The sequence below is a fragment of the Nyctereutes procyonoides genome, unplaced genomic scaffold (assembly GCF_905146905.1).
Source record: "Nyctereutes procyonoides isolate TBG_1078 unplaced genomic scaffold, NYPRO_anot_genome, whole genome shotgun sequence".
NCBI classification, from domain to species: domain Eukaryota; kingdom Metazoa; phylum Chordata; class Mammalia; order Carnivora; family Canidae; genus Nyctereutes; species Nyctereutes procyonoides.
Window position 1 is genome coordinate 17512821 of NW_026575036.1, and position 20396 is coordinate 17533216.

General features: G+C 32.9%; 1 protein-coding gene across 1 annotated transcript in view; it reads right to left on the minus strand.

Moving 5' to 3' along the window:
* Positions 1-20396, minus strand: part of CPNE8 (copine 8) — a 216348-nt gene that overhangs the window by 156078 nt on the left and 39874 nt on the right. Inside the window, exon 4 of the mRNA XM_055318917.1 lies at positions 4078-4181. Within this exon, the coding sequence (XP_055174892.1) occupies positions 4078-4181 (104 nt within the window). The remainder of the gene's footprint in view (positions 1-4077; positions 4182-20396) is intronic.

The following is a 20396-nucleotide window of genomic DNA, read 5'->3' on the forward strand; positions in this document are numbered from 1 at the left end:
GACATAGGTGGTAAGGGATGAGTAAGACATAGGCTTAAGAAACCAGGGCCAAACAGGGACAGTGATAGTCACCTGGTAGCAACTGCTTGTGATGGTGGCAGGGGCCTTTTGGCAGACAGCAACCAAAACAAAATAGAAATAGTTCTGAAAATCATGGCTAACATACAGGCAACAAGTTCAGAGAACAAATCATACAGGATCTTGGCTTTACTGGTGAATTCTATAAAACTCTAAAGAAGAATTAATGCCTATTCTTCTTAAACTATTCCAAAAGATAGAAAGGGGAAGAAAACTTACAAATTCATTCTGTGAGGCCAGCATTACCGTGATATCAAAACCAGATAGACATCACACCAAAAAAGAGAATTACAGGCCAAAAACCCTGATGAATATACCGGCAAAAATTTGCAACAAAATACTATGAAATTGAATTCAACAATACACTAAAAAAAAATCATTCACCATGATCAAGTGGAATTTATTCCAGGTTGCAAGGATGGTTCAATATTTGCACATCAACCAATGTATATATCACATCAATAAGAGAGGATAAGAACCACATGATCATTTCAATAGATGCAGAAAAAGCATTTGACAAAATACAACATCCATTCATGATAAAAAACCCTCAACAAAGTAAGATTACAGGAAACAAAGCTCAACATAATAAAGGCCATATATGAAAAAACCCACAGCTAATATCATACTTTAGGGGGGAAAACTTAGAGCTTTTCCCTAGGTCAGAAATAAGACAAGGATATCCACTCTTACCACTATTATTCAACATAGTATTGGAAGTCCTAGCCACACAATCAGAGAAAAAGAAGATATAAAAAGCATCCAAATTGGTAAGGAAGAAGTAAAACTTTCACTATTTGCAAATGACATGATACTCTCTATATGGAAGATCCAAAAGACTCTACCAAAAAACTGCTAGAACTGATAAACGAATTCAGTAAAGTTGCAGAATACAAAATCATGTGCAGAAATCTTGCATTTCTAGACACCAATAATGAAACAGCCAAAAAAAGAAATTAAGAAAACAATCCCATTTATAATTGCACCCAAAATAATAAGATACCTGCAAATAAACCTAACCAAAGAGGTGAAAGATCTGCACCTGGAAAACTATAAAAAGCTGATGAAAGAAATTGAAGATGACACAAAGAAATGCAACAATATCCCATGGTATAGATTGCAAGAACAAATATTGTTAAAATGTCTATACTACCCAAAGCAATCTACATATTTAATGCAATCCTTATCAAAATACAGCACTTTTCACAAGCTCGAACAAAGAGTCCTAAATTTTTTATAGAACCACAAAAGATCCCAAATAGCCAAAGCAATCTTGACAAGGAAAAGTAAAGCTGGAGGTATCACATTTCTGGACTTCAAGCTATATTACAAAGATATAGTAATCAAAACAGTATGGAATTGGCACAAAAATGGACATATAGGTCAATGGAACAGAACAGAAAACCTAGAAATAAGTCCACAATTACATGGTTAATTAATCTTTGACAAAGCAGGAAAGAATATCCAATGGGAAAAAGTCAGTCTCTTCAACAAATGGTGTTGGGAAAACTGGACAGTCACATGCAAAATAATAAAACTGAACTGTTTTCCTACACCATACACAGATATAAATTCAAAATTAATTAAAGGCCTAAATGTGAGACCTGATACCATAAAGACTTAGAAGAGAACACAGGCAGTAACTTCTTTAACATCAGACTTTGACATAGCAACTTCTTTCTAGATATATCTCCTAAGCAAGGAAAACAAAAGCAAAAATTAATGGGACTACATCAAAATAAAAAACTTCTGCACAGCAAAGGAAATAATCAACAAAACTAAAAGGCAACCTATTAAATGGGAGAAGGTATTTGCAAATGACAATATCCAATAAAGGGTTGGTATGCAAAATAACTAAAGACTTATAAAACTCAACACCCAAATAATCCAATTAAAAATGGACAGGAGACATGAATAGACACTTTTCCAAAGAAGATATCCATATGGCCAACAGACACATGAAAATATATTGTTCACCATCACCTACCACCAGGGAAATGCAAATCAAAACTACATTGAGGTATCACTTCACACATGTCATAGAGGCTAAAATCAATAATATAAGAAGCAACAGATGTTGAAAAGGTTGTGAAGAAAAAGGAACCCTCATGCACTGTTGGGAATGCAAACTGGTATAGTCACTGGGGACAACAGTATGGAGGTTCCTGAAAAAGTTAAAAATAGAACTACCTTATGATCCAGTTATCCCACTACTGGGTATTTACCCAAGAATACAAGAACACTAATTCAAAGGGATATAGCATTATTTATAATAGCTAAATTATGGAAGTAGCCCAAATGTCCATGGATTTATGAATGGATAAAGAAGATGTGATATATACATATATATCAAACAGAATATTATTCAGCCAAGAAAAAGAAAATCTTGCCATCTGCAAGAACACGGATGGAGCTAGAGAGTATAATGCTAAGTGAAATAAGTCAGTAAGAGAAACATCATACAATTTCACTTACATGTGGAACTTAAGAAAGAACACAAATGAGCTAAGTTAAAAAAATAAGAGAGAGAGGGAGATAAATCAAGAAACAGACTCTTAATTATAAAAAACAAACTGATGGTTACCAGAGGGGAGGAAGATGGGTTAAATAGATAATGGGGATTAAGGTGTGCACTAATTATAAGGAGCACCGGGTGATGTATGGAAGTGTTCAATCACTATATTGTACACCTGAGATTAATATAACATTATATGTTAACTAACAGGAATTAAAATAGAAACTTAAAAAGCATATGGGATTCTTAAGTTGAAAACAATGCAAATGAATAAGAAAGGGAGAGAGAAGGAGAAATAAAAAGAACAAGATTTATATCACTTCTAAATAACAACACTACGTGCAATCTCCATGATAAATATGGTCAGAGAATCATTATATTCCACTTCAGGGTTTTTTCGCAGAAGAAACATTTTTATTGTTTGAAAAGGAGTTTCAAAGGACATAAAAAACAAACAGGGCATAATAAATTTTGCTTGATAAATATAATGAATATTTAGAACTCCTATAATTCTTGAAGGAAAGGGCCTGGTATAAAATTCTCCTTTTTTAAATAAAAACACTGCAGGTTATTTTATTATACACATTTTAGAGGAAAATGAGAATGGCTGTTAATGCTAAATAACTTTCTTTTTACATTAGGAAGCAAGTTAGGATTTTTTTCAAATAAGATATTGATTAGCTTTTATCAAAAAGTATTTATAAATTGTGACAGGCTGGCACATTTTATTGTTTCCAGCTATTTAAACACATTTACATTTTTAATGTTCTTACAATGTTTAATGACTTGCAATGTTCATAAACTCCATTTTAATTTATTAAGTACACACTTTATATAATGTTATACTTTTCCCTCTCAACAGATTTCCTTTGAACAACATACCGATACTTCAACAATCACCAGAGTTTACATCTGTGAAACAAAAAATCAATAACAAGTCATATCTTGCAAACAAACTGACTTCAGATTCTCTGCAGACAAGAAGTTGAATTTAATGATAATATTATGATATGCCCAATTCAGCATCAAAATCACAAGAATATTAAAAATATCACAAATTCTGGCTCTAGCTTCCTCGGTCTTGGAAATATGAGGCCACCAAGAGATAAAAGGAAGCTATAGTTAGGCAGAGATCCATATACTACACAAAGACACAGCTGAGAGAAACTTAAAGATCTTGGGGATATGAGCCATGGGTAAATGGTAAACCACTGAGGTCAAAGATGGTTTGAAAGAATATCCATATATACCACCACAAATTTCCTCATAGTTAAATTGCTCACTAATTTTTTCAATAAACATATAGTGAAAAACCTATAAAATGCAAAATGTGCTAGGGATAGTGCTTAGGCCACTGAGGCCATAGAATTAGTCTGGTTTCCTATGAATGTAATCTAGTATTCGTGCAACCAGACCCAGCCATATGTTAAAAATTTCCCTTTAAAAATCAATTTTTTAACAGTGCAAGTTATACTAGAACTTACAAGTCAAAACGAAGGTTCTCCCTTTCTTCAAAAAAGTAGTCCAGAATAAATTTTCGTACAAAATCAGGATTTAAAGTATTATCAATCACTTCAGTCCTTCCAAACTGTAGAGAAAAAGAAAGGGAGAGGTTAAAATCAGGCTCTCCATGGTTAGTTATTGTACAGCATTGTACTTAGTATTAATATAGTTCCTTGAAAACATAAGCACTAAATATCTAAATGATTGATAAAATAAAGCCTTGCGGAAAAGTTTTTGGAGACAATATCATTGCCTTTATTCACTCAGGGAAATCTGAAAAGGAGCACTGAGTTCATTCAAATTATTAGAAAAGCAGCTTCTGTAAATTCTTATAACAAGCTGAGCCACATTTTCTCTTTGCCCCACTTAAAAGCCAAATCCCATTCTAGTCAAAGGAAGTTATTTCTCCCTTAAATTTTAGTGTATCACAAATATTTTTCCTAAGCTAGTGTATAACTCGGCCAACGTACAATCTTACAACTGGGGGTCCAAGCATTCATGATCAAGAAGTCCTCTACGTAAAATAGTTTAGTAGCCATATTTTGGGGAGAAGTTTCTCATAATCTGTTACACACTTCAATCATTTGGTTTTTGTTTTGTTTTGCTTTGCTTTATTTTAACTCTCATGGTATCTAGACAGCCAAGATAAGATCTATAATACGTACAGTTTTTAAGCTAGTAAATTGTACTTTTGCTTAAAAAAATAAGTTTCTCCATCTTAGGGAAAGTGGAAACCAAGAAATAAAATTTTCTAGTTGTTCAGTGTGAAGGAAGGCCACCAGCATCTGCTTCCAAAGTCATATCAGAAATATAAATTTTACAACTCCTTTCTTTTTTTTGTCTTTGGCTTACATTCTTCCCCTCCTACTGCTATGGAATTCTAATAGGGAATTTTAACCTTTGATTCTGAACAGCATTATGCATACCATCTTATCAGAGAAACAACTTTTATTAAAGTTCATGGGAATATTACTTTTTAATAGGAATAAGAGAACTGTGGTAATCCACTAAAAAGTGAAGGTCATGCTTACATAAATTTTGATAATAAAACTATGGTACAAAATACTGATGACAAAGGATTTACCACGGTTATTGCGAACTAATTATCCAAAAAAGAACTAGTTTGCAGAGGCTTATGTGTCTAGAATGCTTTATGTCATGGACCAAAATCATACAGGCAACTGAGGTAATTAATTCAAAGTTTCAAAAATATTCAACATTTACTTTGAATAATAATAATTACAGCCACCATTTATTAAGTACTTAGTTTCAAGTGCTTTTCACTAATTACTTTAAATCTTAATCATAACCATGAAAGGTAAGTATTATTAGTCATATTTTAAAGATGAGAATTTTTAAAAAAAATACATAAATAAAGATGAAGAAATTGAAGCAGAGGATTCACAACCTCTGGCTATAAAATCTACATTCACTTTGGCTAAAAAATCTACATTCTTTTTTGGAATCGCCTCTATTTCAGAATAAAACATGTGAGGCCCTGAGAAGATCCAACAATGAGCTTATCCATGATTTCTAATGTTTAAAAGGTGGGACTGTCCCAAATAAACATATGCTGGCAGTGCCCATGCACCCCAAAAGAGCTGTTCAGAGGTCAAGAAGCTTGAGTCTGAACCAAACACAGCTGGGCCCTCCCAGCCTTTCTACTGCCTGGAAGTTCCCCACTGATTTGCAGAGAGCAGAGAGTACCAAACCAGTAAATGCTCAACACTCTCCAACAGAAAGTCAGCCAGGATCTATATTCCCTAGCACACAAGACCCTCTTGTGGATTTGAACCCAAACCCACACTCAGAGAAGACAGAATGAAATTTCCCAGTGTGAGCTCCATGAGTTGCAATCCAACAATTTTCTAGGGCCTGTGAGTCATTAAAACATCCACAAGCCTGTTTCCTTAGGGACTGTTGGCTTGTCAGCAACATGGGTGGCTGCTTATACTCTGCTATCTCAACCAAAGATTAATAGGCAGTCATTAAAATTTTAGCTAATCATCTATATATTATGAACATTTATTACAATATGCCTTCCTACACATAGCTCTGAAATTGCTTTTGACATCACTAGTAACATTCACCTTGTGAAATCTTTGGCCCTCACACTAGACTGCTCAGCAGCATGGGACATGACTATCCATTTTATCCTTTCTGAAGCAGTCTTTTCTTGGTTTTGACACCACACTCCTGTTTCTCTTCCCGTCCTAGATTCTCAGGCTTGCAATTTCTCATTGTCAGAGCCAGTTCTAGGCCCTCTTCATCTGCCTAGCTTCACTTTCCTGTTAGATTATTTTATCTGTTAAATCCTATCCACATGATGATGAATGCAACCATCAGTCCAGACACACTCCTGGTATGCTCATGCACACAACTGCCTTCTTGGCTTATTCATGCGGTTGTCTAATAGGCCTCTCAGAATTATCATAGAACTTGAAATATTTATTTTATACCACAACCAGCATCCCAATCCTGGTCCTTACCAATTCTACCCCTTGTCAATAAATGACACCATCATCCCCTCGGTTCCTTTGGCCATCAATGGGAGTTCTTTCTAACACAACTCCTATTCATCACCACTTCATACACTGGCAATTCCAACCTCAAACACATCTCCCAGCTATCTCCTTCTCTCTGTATCTCCTGTCCACAGCTTCATTCAAGCTTTTCAGTTTTCTCATGGACCATCTAAGGGCCCTCCTAAATCATATCTTTGTGTACTCTTGGTCTCCCTCCAATTCTTCCTTCATATAAGATCCAGAATAATCTTTTGAAAAAGTGTAAACACATTCATGCAATTTCACCTCCCAAAAAGTGTTTAATGGCTTCCCTTAATAATTCAAATAAAACTTCTTTTGTCCTCAAGACTGGCTCCTTTCTACCTCTTGGACTACCCTTCAATTCTTCCTCCATACAAGATCCAGAATAATCTTTTGAAAAAGTATAAACACAGTCATGCAATTGAACCTCCCAAAGAGTATTTCATGATTTCCCATAATACTTCAAATAAAACGCCTTTTCTTTTACCTGCAGGACTGGCTCCTTTCTACATCTTGGACTTCATCATGGACCAATATCTACACTTCCTCTTCGCCCAAGCCAGTTGGCCTTCCTTTAGATCCCTTTACTCACCAAATCCTTTCCATCCTATGGCCTTTGCACCTGTTATTTATTCTTTCTAGTATGTGCATAACTCCACTCTGGCATGGCTGATTTTTTTCTCATCTTTTAAGCCCCTATTTAAGTGTCAGCATTCTGGGGCTAAATACTCATACTGATGCTGGCCCCCTACTCCTAAAATTATTCTCCTTCATAGCACCTGTTTTTTCCTTCATAAAACTTACATGTTATAATTATACTTTTATTTATTTGTTTTATATTTCTCTCCCTAGACAGTATGCTCCATGAAGATTACAAGACATACATACCTCTTTAACCTACACCTGTACAAAACTGAACAAATGATTAACTAAAGGAGATCTATATTTTTTCAGAGAAAAAAAGAATCAAAGGTCAAAGGTCATGTATAGTATAATACCAATTTTGATGCAAATATATGTTTATACATAGAGAGATAAAAATAGAGGAAGATCTACTAGAATGTAAAAATTATCTTCTAATTGTTTTTTTTTATTATATATTTCTGGACTTTCCTAATTTCTCACAATGAGTATGTTTTACTTTTAAAATCAGAAACAGGGGCACCTAGATGGCTCAGCTGGTTGGGCATCTAACTCTTGGTTTTGGCTAGGATCATGATCTCAGGATTATGGGATCAAGCCCCACATGAGGATCCGTGCTCATGCAGAGCCTGCTCGAGATTCTCTCTCCCTCCTGCTCTCTTTCCCTTTCTTCCCCTCCCTCTTGTTTGCACACTTTGTCTCTCTCTTTCAAGTAAATAAATAAAATCTTAAAAAAAAAAAAAAAGAAACAAAACTTTTAAACAGTGTTACTGTTTTTTAATCCATTCTATTATGAAAAGTGAAATCTGGCAATAATAAGAAATCACATTATGACTAGTTAAGCTCATGGGAAATATGTTGGTTCTTTCCCAGAGGCTGGAATATATTAGCTATCAACCAAGTGATTAATCTTTTTGACTTGAAATGAAATTTGTCTCAGCTAATGCCTTAGACTACCAAATAAATTTCTAATTCCTTGGAAATGTATAGTTGCATATAATTATATGTGGATCAGAAAGGATTAAAATTTTAAGTAAAGACAATTATTAATCACATTTATCCATGGCATACACCCAGAAACAACTACTTGTATCCTAAAAAGTCTTCTTCTGAGTATCAACTATCCTGGATTGTCAGAAGCACCTACAAACCTGATTATAATAATCTCTGGCACAATGAATATATCCAAATATGTGGACAATCAAGCATCTTTACATAATTATACTGTATTAAGTTTTATTATCCCATAATTAGAAAAATGTGAGGAAAAATGTAGCAAGTTTTTTTTACTCAACAAGTATGAAAGTTTTCAGTCATTTGAAAAAAGTATGTAAACATTACTTTTATTGGAACACAAAACACTTTCTTTCAAAACTTTAGGCAAAAAAAAAAATTCACAATCAAGTCTTTGAAAGTTTTCCTCTATTTTATGCTTGAGCTAATCAGATAAATGCCTACTTTTCCAATTTAGGAACAAGTCCTGCAGAAAATGATAGAATGGAAATATTCCTGATTTCTAAATCAACTAATTGTTAAACTGCTTTGGAGGAGCAGTGCTAGTAGAACATTCATCTATTTATGGCACCAACCAGATGAATTGTTTTTGATAAAAATGTTCAGAAAGGTTTAGTTTATTGTGAAGGCCCAGAACAGCCACCCAGGTCATATTCATGTGTCAACTGAAGTCAAAATGATAAAGAAAGATGTCATCTGGACAATGTGTACTTGTCCAGATGTGCACATTTATAATTTGATCATATTAGAATTCTATCTTAGTGGTAGTGATATACAGAGCATGGTCTCCAGAAAGTAGACAAGAATACTAAATAAATTGAGTATTGAAAAACAATATTAAGATAAATTCAACTTAAAAAGCTCAGTTTAGCACTATACATACCCAATTTGCATAAATATTTTACAAAGTACAAGCATGCATGTGCACACATACACACGTGCACATACAACACTATTTGTACACATTTCCTCTTGAAAGTTAAATACTTGGATTACCAAAAAATCCATGGACCTCTTCCTCCAAGGGAAAGAGATATGGTTTGGTCATGTACCTTATTATCCAAGATTATTTTTTTTTCTTGGATCAAAGATCTGAAATTCACTTAATGATAAAAAGACAAGTGGAAAATCTGACGGCTTTATCTAGGTCTTACATTATTATACATCACTGAGATATATCTATAGATGTAAATGTGAATATAAATACATATACACACAGAAAGAAAGAAAAGCCACTTTCTTCTAGTAGCCTTTGTTTAAAATGGATATTTCACATAAGTTGCTTTTATTCACTTTTTTAGGGTGTTCAATCTTAAGGAATGAACATAAATCATTAACCAACAAAAAAAGGACACCTTGATCACATCCCTATAAAGATCACATATAAAATAAAGGATTAAACTCCACCAATTTTTAAAATTATAGTATTTTAAAATCTTAGTTAAAACATTTTAATATGATCTAAAAATAACAATATTTCAAGAAACTGTTAACCATGTCATTGCTTGTTATTAATTCTGTGATTAATGACATGTTTTATCATCTAAAGAGAAAAAAATGAAGTCAGTTTATCAAAGAGGTCCTTATTGGGGAATATGGGTTAATTTTTATCCTATATCAGTTAGATTTCCATATATGTGATGCAAAATATTATTAAATGAATTGAGCAGATTATTATTTTAATTTACCTTGTTATTTTAAATTCTATTTTTAAATTTAGATTATCTAAATTTAATTGAAAATGAACTTGAAAATGTAATCATACTAGCCCTGAAATTTCTGAATATTTAAAAGCAGTTCTAGACCACAGATGCACGATGAATGCTTTTGACTCACATTCGTTAGAAAGTAGGCAATTATTAACTTCATATACTCAAAACTAACTTTTGATTATTATCTTAAAAATCCTCCAAAGGAATAATTCCTAGATTTTTTTAGGAATTATTATATTCTATTACTTTCATAAAATTTTGCAACACACTTTCTCTCCTTCCTAAAATTCTATATGATAGACCTTTAGATATAATTTTAGCACTGATATTTTTAAATTCTTAATGTTTGTTTTTGTGAGTTTTATTCACTTTAGGGTTTTTTGGGGGTTGTTGTTGTTGTTGTTGTTGTTTCAAGAGCTTAGAAGGAAAATGGAAACATTGCAAAGCTAAGACTGAGAATTATTTTCACTCAAAAATGATGAGAACCAACTTTTGCTTTTGCCAATGGCAAATTAGGTTGTTTCAGACCAACTTTTCCCCTGAGAACAACTAGAAAAATCTGACAAAATTAAAAATAATCTTTTTAGAGTTACCAGAGAGCTAAAAAGTTATAGATGGGAAACCAAAAACCTGGAGGAAAGAGGAGCCAAAAAGGGGGCCCTGGATTTGAAAAAGAAGCAAACTAAACTGATTTCAGCAATCTCATCAAGCTGAGGAAGACAATGAAGTTTTTAAAAATCATCAAAGGAGTTAGATGCATGTTCACTATATTTCTTCCCACTTGTCAATATGTTTAAGGTTTTTTTTTAATTGAGGGATTTAAAAAATACAAAAGCAAAGATTTTAAGTTGAAATCCTAAGAGACTACACTGGATGAATCAGAAGATCAATCCTTAAGAAGAATGAAGCTCAGCTCAGAGTGAGTCAAATCTTTAACTGAATTAAGATAAACTTTTTCTAGCCTAGTTATCTCTCCAGAAGCAAAAGTAAACCCACTCTGGAGAAATATAAAATCATCCAAAGCCTCAAGTATATGGCTAAATTTTCTTACATAATATTCAGCAATTATTAACAGGCATGAGGACTTCTGCCTCTAGTTCTAATGCAGTCACTTGTAACAGACCAACATTCCAGTGGAGAACCAGAGAAGGTAGTAGATAAAATACAAAAATATGTTTGATATTATTGTAGAGATGCAAAGGCACCCACGAGCTGAAAAGCCCAATTCATTCTAGAGAGAAGGGAAGTTAATTAATGTGACCCCAACTTTTGCTTTGAACAAACAGTGACAAATTAAAAATCAACTTCATATAAAAATGGAGAGAGAAGCAAAGCCAGAAAATCTCAACAACGATGAGCCATACTTTTGAAGACTACACAACCGAACAGAGGTAGGAGCTTAGTGAAGTTAGTGAAGAAAAACTGTCTGAACCCAGACTTCACTAAAATTTCAGGGAAACTAAAGGTGTCAAGGTCCAATTACATACAAAATTACCATTAAAAAAGAGAGAGATTAGAGAGGAGAATAATTTCTCTACAGGAAATGAAAGAATGCCAAAAGATACAATCAAAAGCCAAACTAAAACTGTAGTATCTCAAGTAGAGCCAAAAAACATACTGACATGAAACAATTGCATAAATCAGAATTAGTAACACAGAGAAAGAGGTGAAATAAATCAAAGAGGAACTAAAGGTAGAATAAATAAAACAGCATCTTAGAACTGAAATAAACTAGTAAGGACACAAGAATAATCACAAGAGATAAAACCTTAACAGAAATTGTAAAGAAATATTTTTTGTTTTTAAGAACCAAAAATAAATGGGAAAATAAAAGGAGAGAAAGTATCAAATACTGAGTACAGGCAAACTGGACCCATCATATAATAACAGAAGTTCACAAAGAAGAAAATCATAACAAAGAACAGACAAGTATTAAAAACTGCAATTCATCATCACATGGCTTAAAGAAAGACAAAACTAGATTTTCTTCAGAGTCTTTGACAGAAATGTTTTATGACAAAAAATGAATAACATTTAATATACCTAACAAAAGAAATATAATCAAAAAATTGTATATTCTTCATATTCAAAGGGCACAAATTGTTGTTGACATAATGAAACCACATGAATATTGGTCCCATGAGCTCTTCTAAAAAATCTACTAGAGATTGAGCTTTAGATAACCAAAATTACTACAGAAATATTGACATATGGAGTGGTGGTGAGCATTACTTATAGAACTAAGACCCCATTGTGGCTAAAAGAGAGAAAATAAAGCATACAATGTCAACATAATTGATGTGATCTGATAATGCTGACAGAATGCAACATTATTCCAACTAAGAAGTGGAAAACCAAAGATCCAGGTGCTAAGCATCAATGGGTACTACACCAAAATAGAGAGAACACAAGACATCATTTGCCTCCTATGGAAAGTTCACACCATCACCAACACATTTGCTAAAAGAACTGAACCTATGTCTGATCAACCTCCTAATACAACTGTCAAATTATAGAAATATAGAGAATAGCAAAAGCATGATGAACTGCACCAAGAGTATATAGTCAATAAGACCCTGACTGTGGAAATCTATAGGTAAAATGGTCAGTTTCTAAGTTGTAAGAAAAGTTATAAGAAAAACAAAGGAACAAAGGGAAAGCTGTAGACTAAAAGAAACAGAAAATACATACCATTTTTTTTGAAATGTGCATGACTAAACTATAACGCTGAAAAATGCACACTTGGATAATAAAACCATAAACACATGCACACACACATGGATCATTACTCTTTGAAAACAGAGTGCTCTGTTTGGGAAGGTCGATGAAAAAAAATTCTAGGGTGCTGGCAAAGTTCTATTTCTTGACCTTGTTAATGGTTAGATGGGTGTTTGCCTTCTAATAATTCACCAAGGTTTTTATTTTTTGTATGGTTTTATTTGTTCCCAATAAACAAAAGAGAAAAGTGAATGCCAAATAAGGGCATCTCCCTGTAAAGAAAACGGAGACAATTATTGACAACATGACTGCAAAACTGCACCAGCATAAATTTTAAAGGGTTCTTCATACAGAATTAAAATGATTATTGAAGGAAACATACAAATGCACAAAGAAATGAAGAGCACCTCATACAGTCAATACATGGAAAATAGAAAAAGAATATTGATGATGTAAAATAATAATAAACTATCCTGTATGTTTACATCACATACAAAATTAACATTCACAATAATGATACCAAACATGGGAGTAGAGGCAAGTTAAAATGTATTAGGACTAAGCATTTTCTGGAAAACTGTAACAAAATTAACTTATCAGATTCTAAAATATCAAGAAACTTTTATGCACATGTTGAAATCTTTAGAGTAACTACTAAAAATAGTAAAAGAACGTAAAACTAACAGCCTAATATCGGGAAAAACAAGTAATGCTAAAAAATTATTGTCAGATCCAAAGAAGAAAAAAAATGAGGGATAAGGAATTTAAGACATGAATAAAATTTAAAAAGTAAAAAAGAAACAGTAAAAGGCAGATTTAAACTGAAATATATTGGCAATCCCACTAATTGTAAATAACCTAACACTTCCAATAAAATAAATATTATTGGTATAGATTTATTTTTAAGCCCAAGTGTCTGCTGCTTACTGGAAACACACTTTAAGTACAAAAACACAAGAAAACTAAAAAGTAAATCCAGGAGAAAAAAAGACTAACTGTGCAAACAAAGAAAAGAAAGCCAGATTAACTATTCAAATATCATGTGAAGTAGAATTTGGTAAATAGTTCCAGAGAAAGAGTAAAAGTCCTAAACATCCTGCTTCTGGAAGTAAAGAACTGCCTAAAGAATGACAGGGTTTTTATTTATTTATTTATTTATTTATTTATTTATTTATTTATTTATTTATTTATTTTTATTAAGTAGACTTTATCTTTTTTTATTAGTTTCTGAGGTATAATGTAGTGATTCATCAGTTGCATATAACATCCAGTGTGCATTATTACGTCAAGTGCCCTCCTTAGTGTCCATCACCCAGTTATCTGTTCTCCCCTACAACCTCCCCTCCAGTAACCCTCAGTTTTTCCTAGAGTTCAGCATCTCTTATGGTTTGCCTCCCTCTCAATTTTCATCTTATTTTATTTTTCCTTCCCTCCTGTATGTTCATCTGTTCTGTTTCTTAAATTCAACATATGCATGAAGTCAATGGTATTTGTCTTTCTCTAACTGACTTATTTCAATTAGCAGAATACACTCTGGCTCCATTCATGTCATTGCAAATGGCAAGATTTCATTCTTTTTTGATATATCACATTTTCTTTATCCATTCTTCTGTCAATGGACATCTGGACTCTTTCCATATTTTGGGTATTGTGAACATTGCCACTACAAACACTGAGGTGCACATACCCCTTTGAATCACTATGGTTGTATCCTTTGGATAAATACATTGTAGTGCAATTGCTGGACTGTAGGGTAGCTCTATTTCTAACTAACTTTTAGAGGAATTTCTATACTGTTTCCCTGAGTAGCTGCATCAGTTTGCATTCCCATCAACAGTGGAAGAAGGTTCCCCTTTCTCCACATCCTCGCCAACATCTGTTGTTTCCAGGGTTGTTCATTTTAGCCATTCTAACCAATATGAAGTGGTATCTCACTGGTTTTGATTTGTATTTTGACAGGGGCATTTTTTAAAACACACAGAAGCCCACTTGAAGGTGCTCCAATTTGTCAAATTTGTGAAAATTTGAGCTCCCAAATAAACAGTAATATATAAAAATCCATTGAAAAAGAATAAACGGTGAGTCTATGCTTATAAAATAAATTAATAAATTAAAAGTCTAATGAGGAAGGAGATATTTATATACTCTCAAACCCATCTCCCCACACACTCATCAACTACTTTCCTAACATAATTCCCAGAGTCTTCCCCCAAAATATTAACTACAAAAAAGGACTGTAACTTTTTGGTGGAGAAGGCTAGCAGACATTACTTTAATCAAGTGAGCAAAATTAACCTAACCAAAACTGGGACATATCAAAATCCTGTGCCACCAGATATGATACAACAAGAAGAGCACACAGTTATCACCTCTGTGATATTTCATCCAAAGTTGCACATGAGAGAAAATATCCCACAAATCAAAATGAGAGAAATTCTATAATGTAGGGGACATTTCATTTTCAAAAGTGTCAAGGTCAACAAAGGTAAGGAAAGATGAGGGAAGTAGTCAAGATCAAAAGAAACCCAAAAAAATGACAACTACTGCAACATGTAATTCTGAATGGAATCCATCTGCTTTAAAACATATTATTGGGACAAATGCTGAAAACTGATCTTATGATTTGATGGTAGTAACATGTCAATGTTAATTCCCTATGTCTCAGTATTATATTATGGCTATGTAGGAGAATATCCTTTGTGCAAAAAAGTATTCAAGGGCTATGGGTCATCATGTTGGCAACTTATTCTCAAATAGTCCAAAGGAAAAAAAAATTTTATATTTGCAACTTTCTATAAACATAAGATAGTTTCAAAATTTAAAAAAGTTTGAATCTAAAAGTTAACAAAAGTACAACATACCAAAAAAATGGTAGCCTAAAATGCATGTAATAGAAAAGACAGAGGACTAAAAATAAATGTTTAGAAACAGAATTTAGAAACAGAACAACAAATTAAATCCCCAAAATGTGGGGAAAAGTAACAAAGATTATTGCAATAACCAATAAACTTTAAAAAAACTAAAAAAAAAATCAATAAAGGCAAATGTAGATTCTTTGAGAAGACTAATAAAACTGATAAACCTTAACCTTAATCAAGAGGGAGAAAAGAGAGAAAATGCAAATTATCAATATCAGAAAATAAAAAGAGCATCATTATAAATCATACAGAAATTAAACATAACAGTATATTATAAGAAACTCTGAAAAAAAAAGAAAAAAAAGAAACTTTGTGCCAATAGATTTGAGAATTTGAGTAAGACTAATGAATTCGTGGAAGAACATAGCATACAAAACTGACAGAAGAGGAAATGGAGATCTTGAGTAAGAAAGGAAATAAATCTGAAGTTAAAATATCCCACAAAGAAATATCTAGGCTAAGAATACTTTAACAGCAAAATGTTCTAAACATTTTAATTAAGATGACATTAACCTTTCATATATTCTCAGAGAACAGAAACAGTGGAAATACTTTCAAGCACATTTAATGAAGCCTACCTAACCTAAGTAACAAAATCTGAAGTCTATGACAAGAAAGGAAATTTATAGATCAGTATCACTCATAGCATAAATTCAAAATTCTAATACATATTAGCAAACCATAGCACATAATATATTTAAAAGGTAAAACATTATGAATCAATAGGTTTTACTCCAGAAATAATATTTATTTTAATTGAAAACCCAACATGTAATTCACCACATTGACAAAATAAAGAAAAATCATATAAGCATCTCAAAAGATGCATACATGAAAACTTGACCCTTAAGATCAGGAATAAAACAAGGATGCTTCCTAATACCACCTTTATTCAACACTGTACAAGAAGTACTTATAGTGCAATAAATATCATGATTAGATAGGGAAAGATAAAACTCTAATGTGCAGATCAGCATAATTTATGCAGAAAATTTTTAAGACTCTACAAATTATCATTAGTAAATTGAGCAATGACACTTCAGTTATTACCCAAAAAACAAATTATATTTTATATATCTCAATAAAAAAAATGAAAAATGCTGCTACATTAAAATCAAAAATATTAAGTTACTAAAATGAAGTCCAACTAAAGATATACAAGAGCTCCACATAAAAATACTATAACATATTAAAAGAAACTAAAGAAAAATAATTAGAGGGATATCCATTTTCATACATCATAAGGCATACTATTTTACATATTTCAATTCTCTGAACTTGATCTACAGTTTCAAAACAATCTTAGATCTCAGTGTGTCTCTGTGTGTGTGCATGCTCATGTGCATATGTATGTATGAAGGAGGAAAAAAATTCCAAAATTTCTGTAGAAAGGTAAAAACCTAAGAATATCCTAGAGCAGGGTTCAGAAAATTACAGCCCCTGAGCCAAATCTGGCCTGCTGCCTGTTTCATAAATTAAGATTCATTGAAGCATAGCCATAATCAAGCATTCATGTATTGTCCATGGCTGCTTTCATGCTACATTGGCTAGAGAGACCATAGGGCCATCTAGCCTAAAATATTTATGCATCTCTTATTTATCTGGTCCTTTACAAGAAAAAAAAAAAATGCTAACCCTTGGCATTGAAAATCTTGAAAAAAAAAAAAAACTACAAAGCACCAACAACCAGATTTAGTTATTAAAACAAAGTATACCATAATAGAAATCAAAAAGGGCCCTCACATATAGTCATTTCATTTATGATAATGGTGATATGATTGCATAGTAGGAAAAGGAAATCTCTTTAATAAATGCTCCTGGATCAATTAGATACCACATGGAATCAAAGTAAATTTTACTTCAAGCCATATCCAAAAATTAATCTCAGAGGAAGTATAAATCTAAATATGAAAGTTAAAACAATAAAACTTCTAGAATATAACATTGAGGAACATCTTCATGGCCTTCAAATAAGAAAGTATTCTAAAACAAAACAAAAGCACAGCTCATAAAGGAATAGACTACTATGTTGACCTAAATTAAAATTAAGAACTTCTGGGATGCCTGGGTGGCTCAGCGGTTGACTGCCTGCCTTCAGCCCAGGGCGTGATCCTGGAATCCCAAGATCAAGTGTCACATCAGGCTCCCTGCATGGAGCCTGAGTCTCTCTCTGACCATGTCTCTGCCTCTCTCTCTCTCTCTCTCTCTCTCTCTCTCTCTCTCTGTGTGTGTGTGTGTGTGTGTCTCTCATGAATAATAAATAAAATATATTTTTTTAAAAAAGAACTTCTGTTCACCAAAATACAGAGCTCAGAGAGTAAAAAACAATGCTACAAAAGGAGACAAAACATTTTCAGATATATTAGCAACAAAAATTCCTATCCTAAAGATACAAATAACTCCTAAAAATCAATAATTGGAAAAACAGCTGAGCATGCCCAACATAAAAGATAGCCAAATGATCACTAGGCCTACCAAACGATGCTCAGTCAGATAGCAGGAAGTTAAAATCCAAACAAGATACCTTTGCACACTAACCAGAATGGAAACATTAAAAAAAAAAAAAACTTAACAATAGAAAGCATTAACAAGAATGCTCCGCCATGAGAATGGCAGATGGAAAATGATTTGGTGGTATGTACTGAAAATGAAAATATGCACAACAATGGAAGCATCACAATCCCTGATTTCAAACTGTATTACCAAGTTAGTAATCGAAACAAAAACCAATAGATCAGAATAAAGAGCCCAGAAATCAACCTATGTGTATCAATTAATTTACAACAAAGGAGCCAAGAATAAACAATGGGGAAAGAATTGTCTCTCCAATAAACCATGGGAAAACTGGACTGTCAAATGCAAGAGAATGAAACTCTTATACCGTATGCAAAAACTAATCAAAAACAGTTAAAGACTTGAATGTAAGACCTGAAACCATAAGATTCTTAGAAGAAAACAGAGGCAGTAAGCAACCTGACACAGGTCTTGGTGATAATTTTTTGAATCAAACAAAAAATCGAAAATAAACAAGTGGAAATGCATCAAACTTAAAAGTTTCTGCACAGCAAAGGAAGCCATCAAGAAATCGAAAAGACAACCTACTGAATAGGAGAAAATGTTTACAAATCATATACCTGATAAGTGACTAGCATCCAAAACATATAAAGAACTCATTTAACTCAATAGTAAAAAAGAAAAAAATTAATCCAATTAAAAATAGGCAGAGGATCTATCTAAACAGACACTTTTTCCAAAGACACACAGATGGCCAATAGGTGCAAAAAAAGGCACCCAACAACACTAACCATCAGGGAGATGCAAATAAAAACTACAGCGAGTATCACTTTACACCTGTCAGAATGGTCTTATCAAAAAGTTAAGAAATTGCTAGTATTGGGGAGGACGTGGATAAGAGGGGAACCCTTGTGCATCGTTGGTAGGACTGTAAACTGGTGCAGTCACTATGGAATACAATATGTAAGGTCCTCAAGAAATTAAAAACAGAACTACCATATGATGCAGCAATTTTATTTCTGGGTATTTACCCAAATAAAACAAAGATACTAACTCAAAAAGATATGTTCATTGCAGCATTATTTACAATAGCCAAGATATGAAAACAACGTAAGTGTCCATCAATGAATGAAGGGATGAAGAAGTGACATCTCTATATATCTATATATTCTATATAGATATATTATACTATTCTACATATAATAGTATATATCTCTCTATATATAATATTCTAATTTATATGTATCAGAATGTTATTCAGCCATAAAAAAGAAGGAAATCCTGCCATTTGTGGCAACATGAATGGACCATGAGGGCATTATGTTAAGTTAAATAAGCCAAAGACAAATATCGTATGATCTCACTTATATGTAGAATATTTTTTAAATAAACTTTAAAAGCTCATAGGTATTATGCTGAGTGAAATATGTCAATCAGAGGAGGACAACCATCACATGGTTTCACTCATACGTGGAATGTAAGAAATAGTGAAAGGGATTATAAGGGAAGGGAAGGGAACTGAGTGAGAAAAAATAGAGAGGGAGACAAACCATGAGAGACTTCTAACTCTAGGAAACAAAGAGTTGTGGAAGGGGAGAAGGATGGGGATATGGGGTAAACTGGGTACTGGGCACTCAGGAGGGCACTTGATGGGATGAGCACTGGGTGCTACACTGTATGTTGGCAAACTTAAATTTTAAAAATAATTAATTAATTAAATTTTTTAAAAAACACTCATAGGTACAGAGAACACATTGGTGGTTGCTGCCAGAGGCAAGGGTGGGGTGTGAAAAATATGAGTGAAGGAGGTCAAAAGGTATCAACTTCAGTTACAAAATAAATAGATCATGGGATATAATGCACAGCATGGTGGCTATAGTTAGTAACAAAAAAATGTGTGTATTTGAATGTTGCTAAGAGTAAATCTTAAAAGTTCCTATCACAAGGGAAAAAATTGTAGCTATATGTGGTGACAGATGTTAATGAGATTTATTGTGGTAATCATTTCACAATATATATAAAAATAGAATTATTATGCTGTACCTTTAATATAATGTTATATGTCAATTATATCTAAATTTTTAAAAAATGAAAATATATATAACCTATGGCTTAGAAATTTTACTCCTACATATCAAACAATAAGAATAATAAATATAGGTCAGCCCGGGTGGCTCAGTGGTTTAGCACCGCCTTCAGCCCAGAGTGTGATCCTGGAGACCCAGGATCGAGTTCC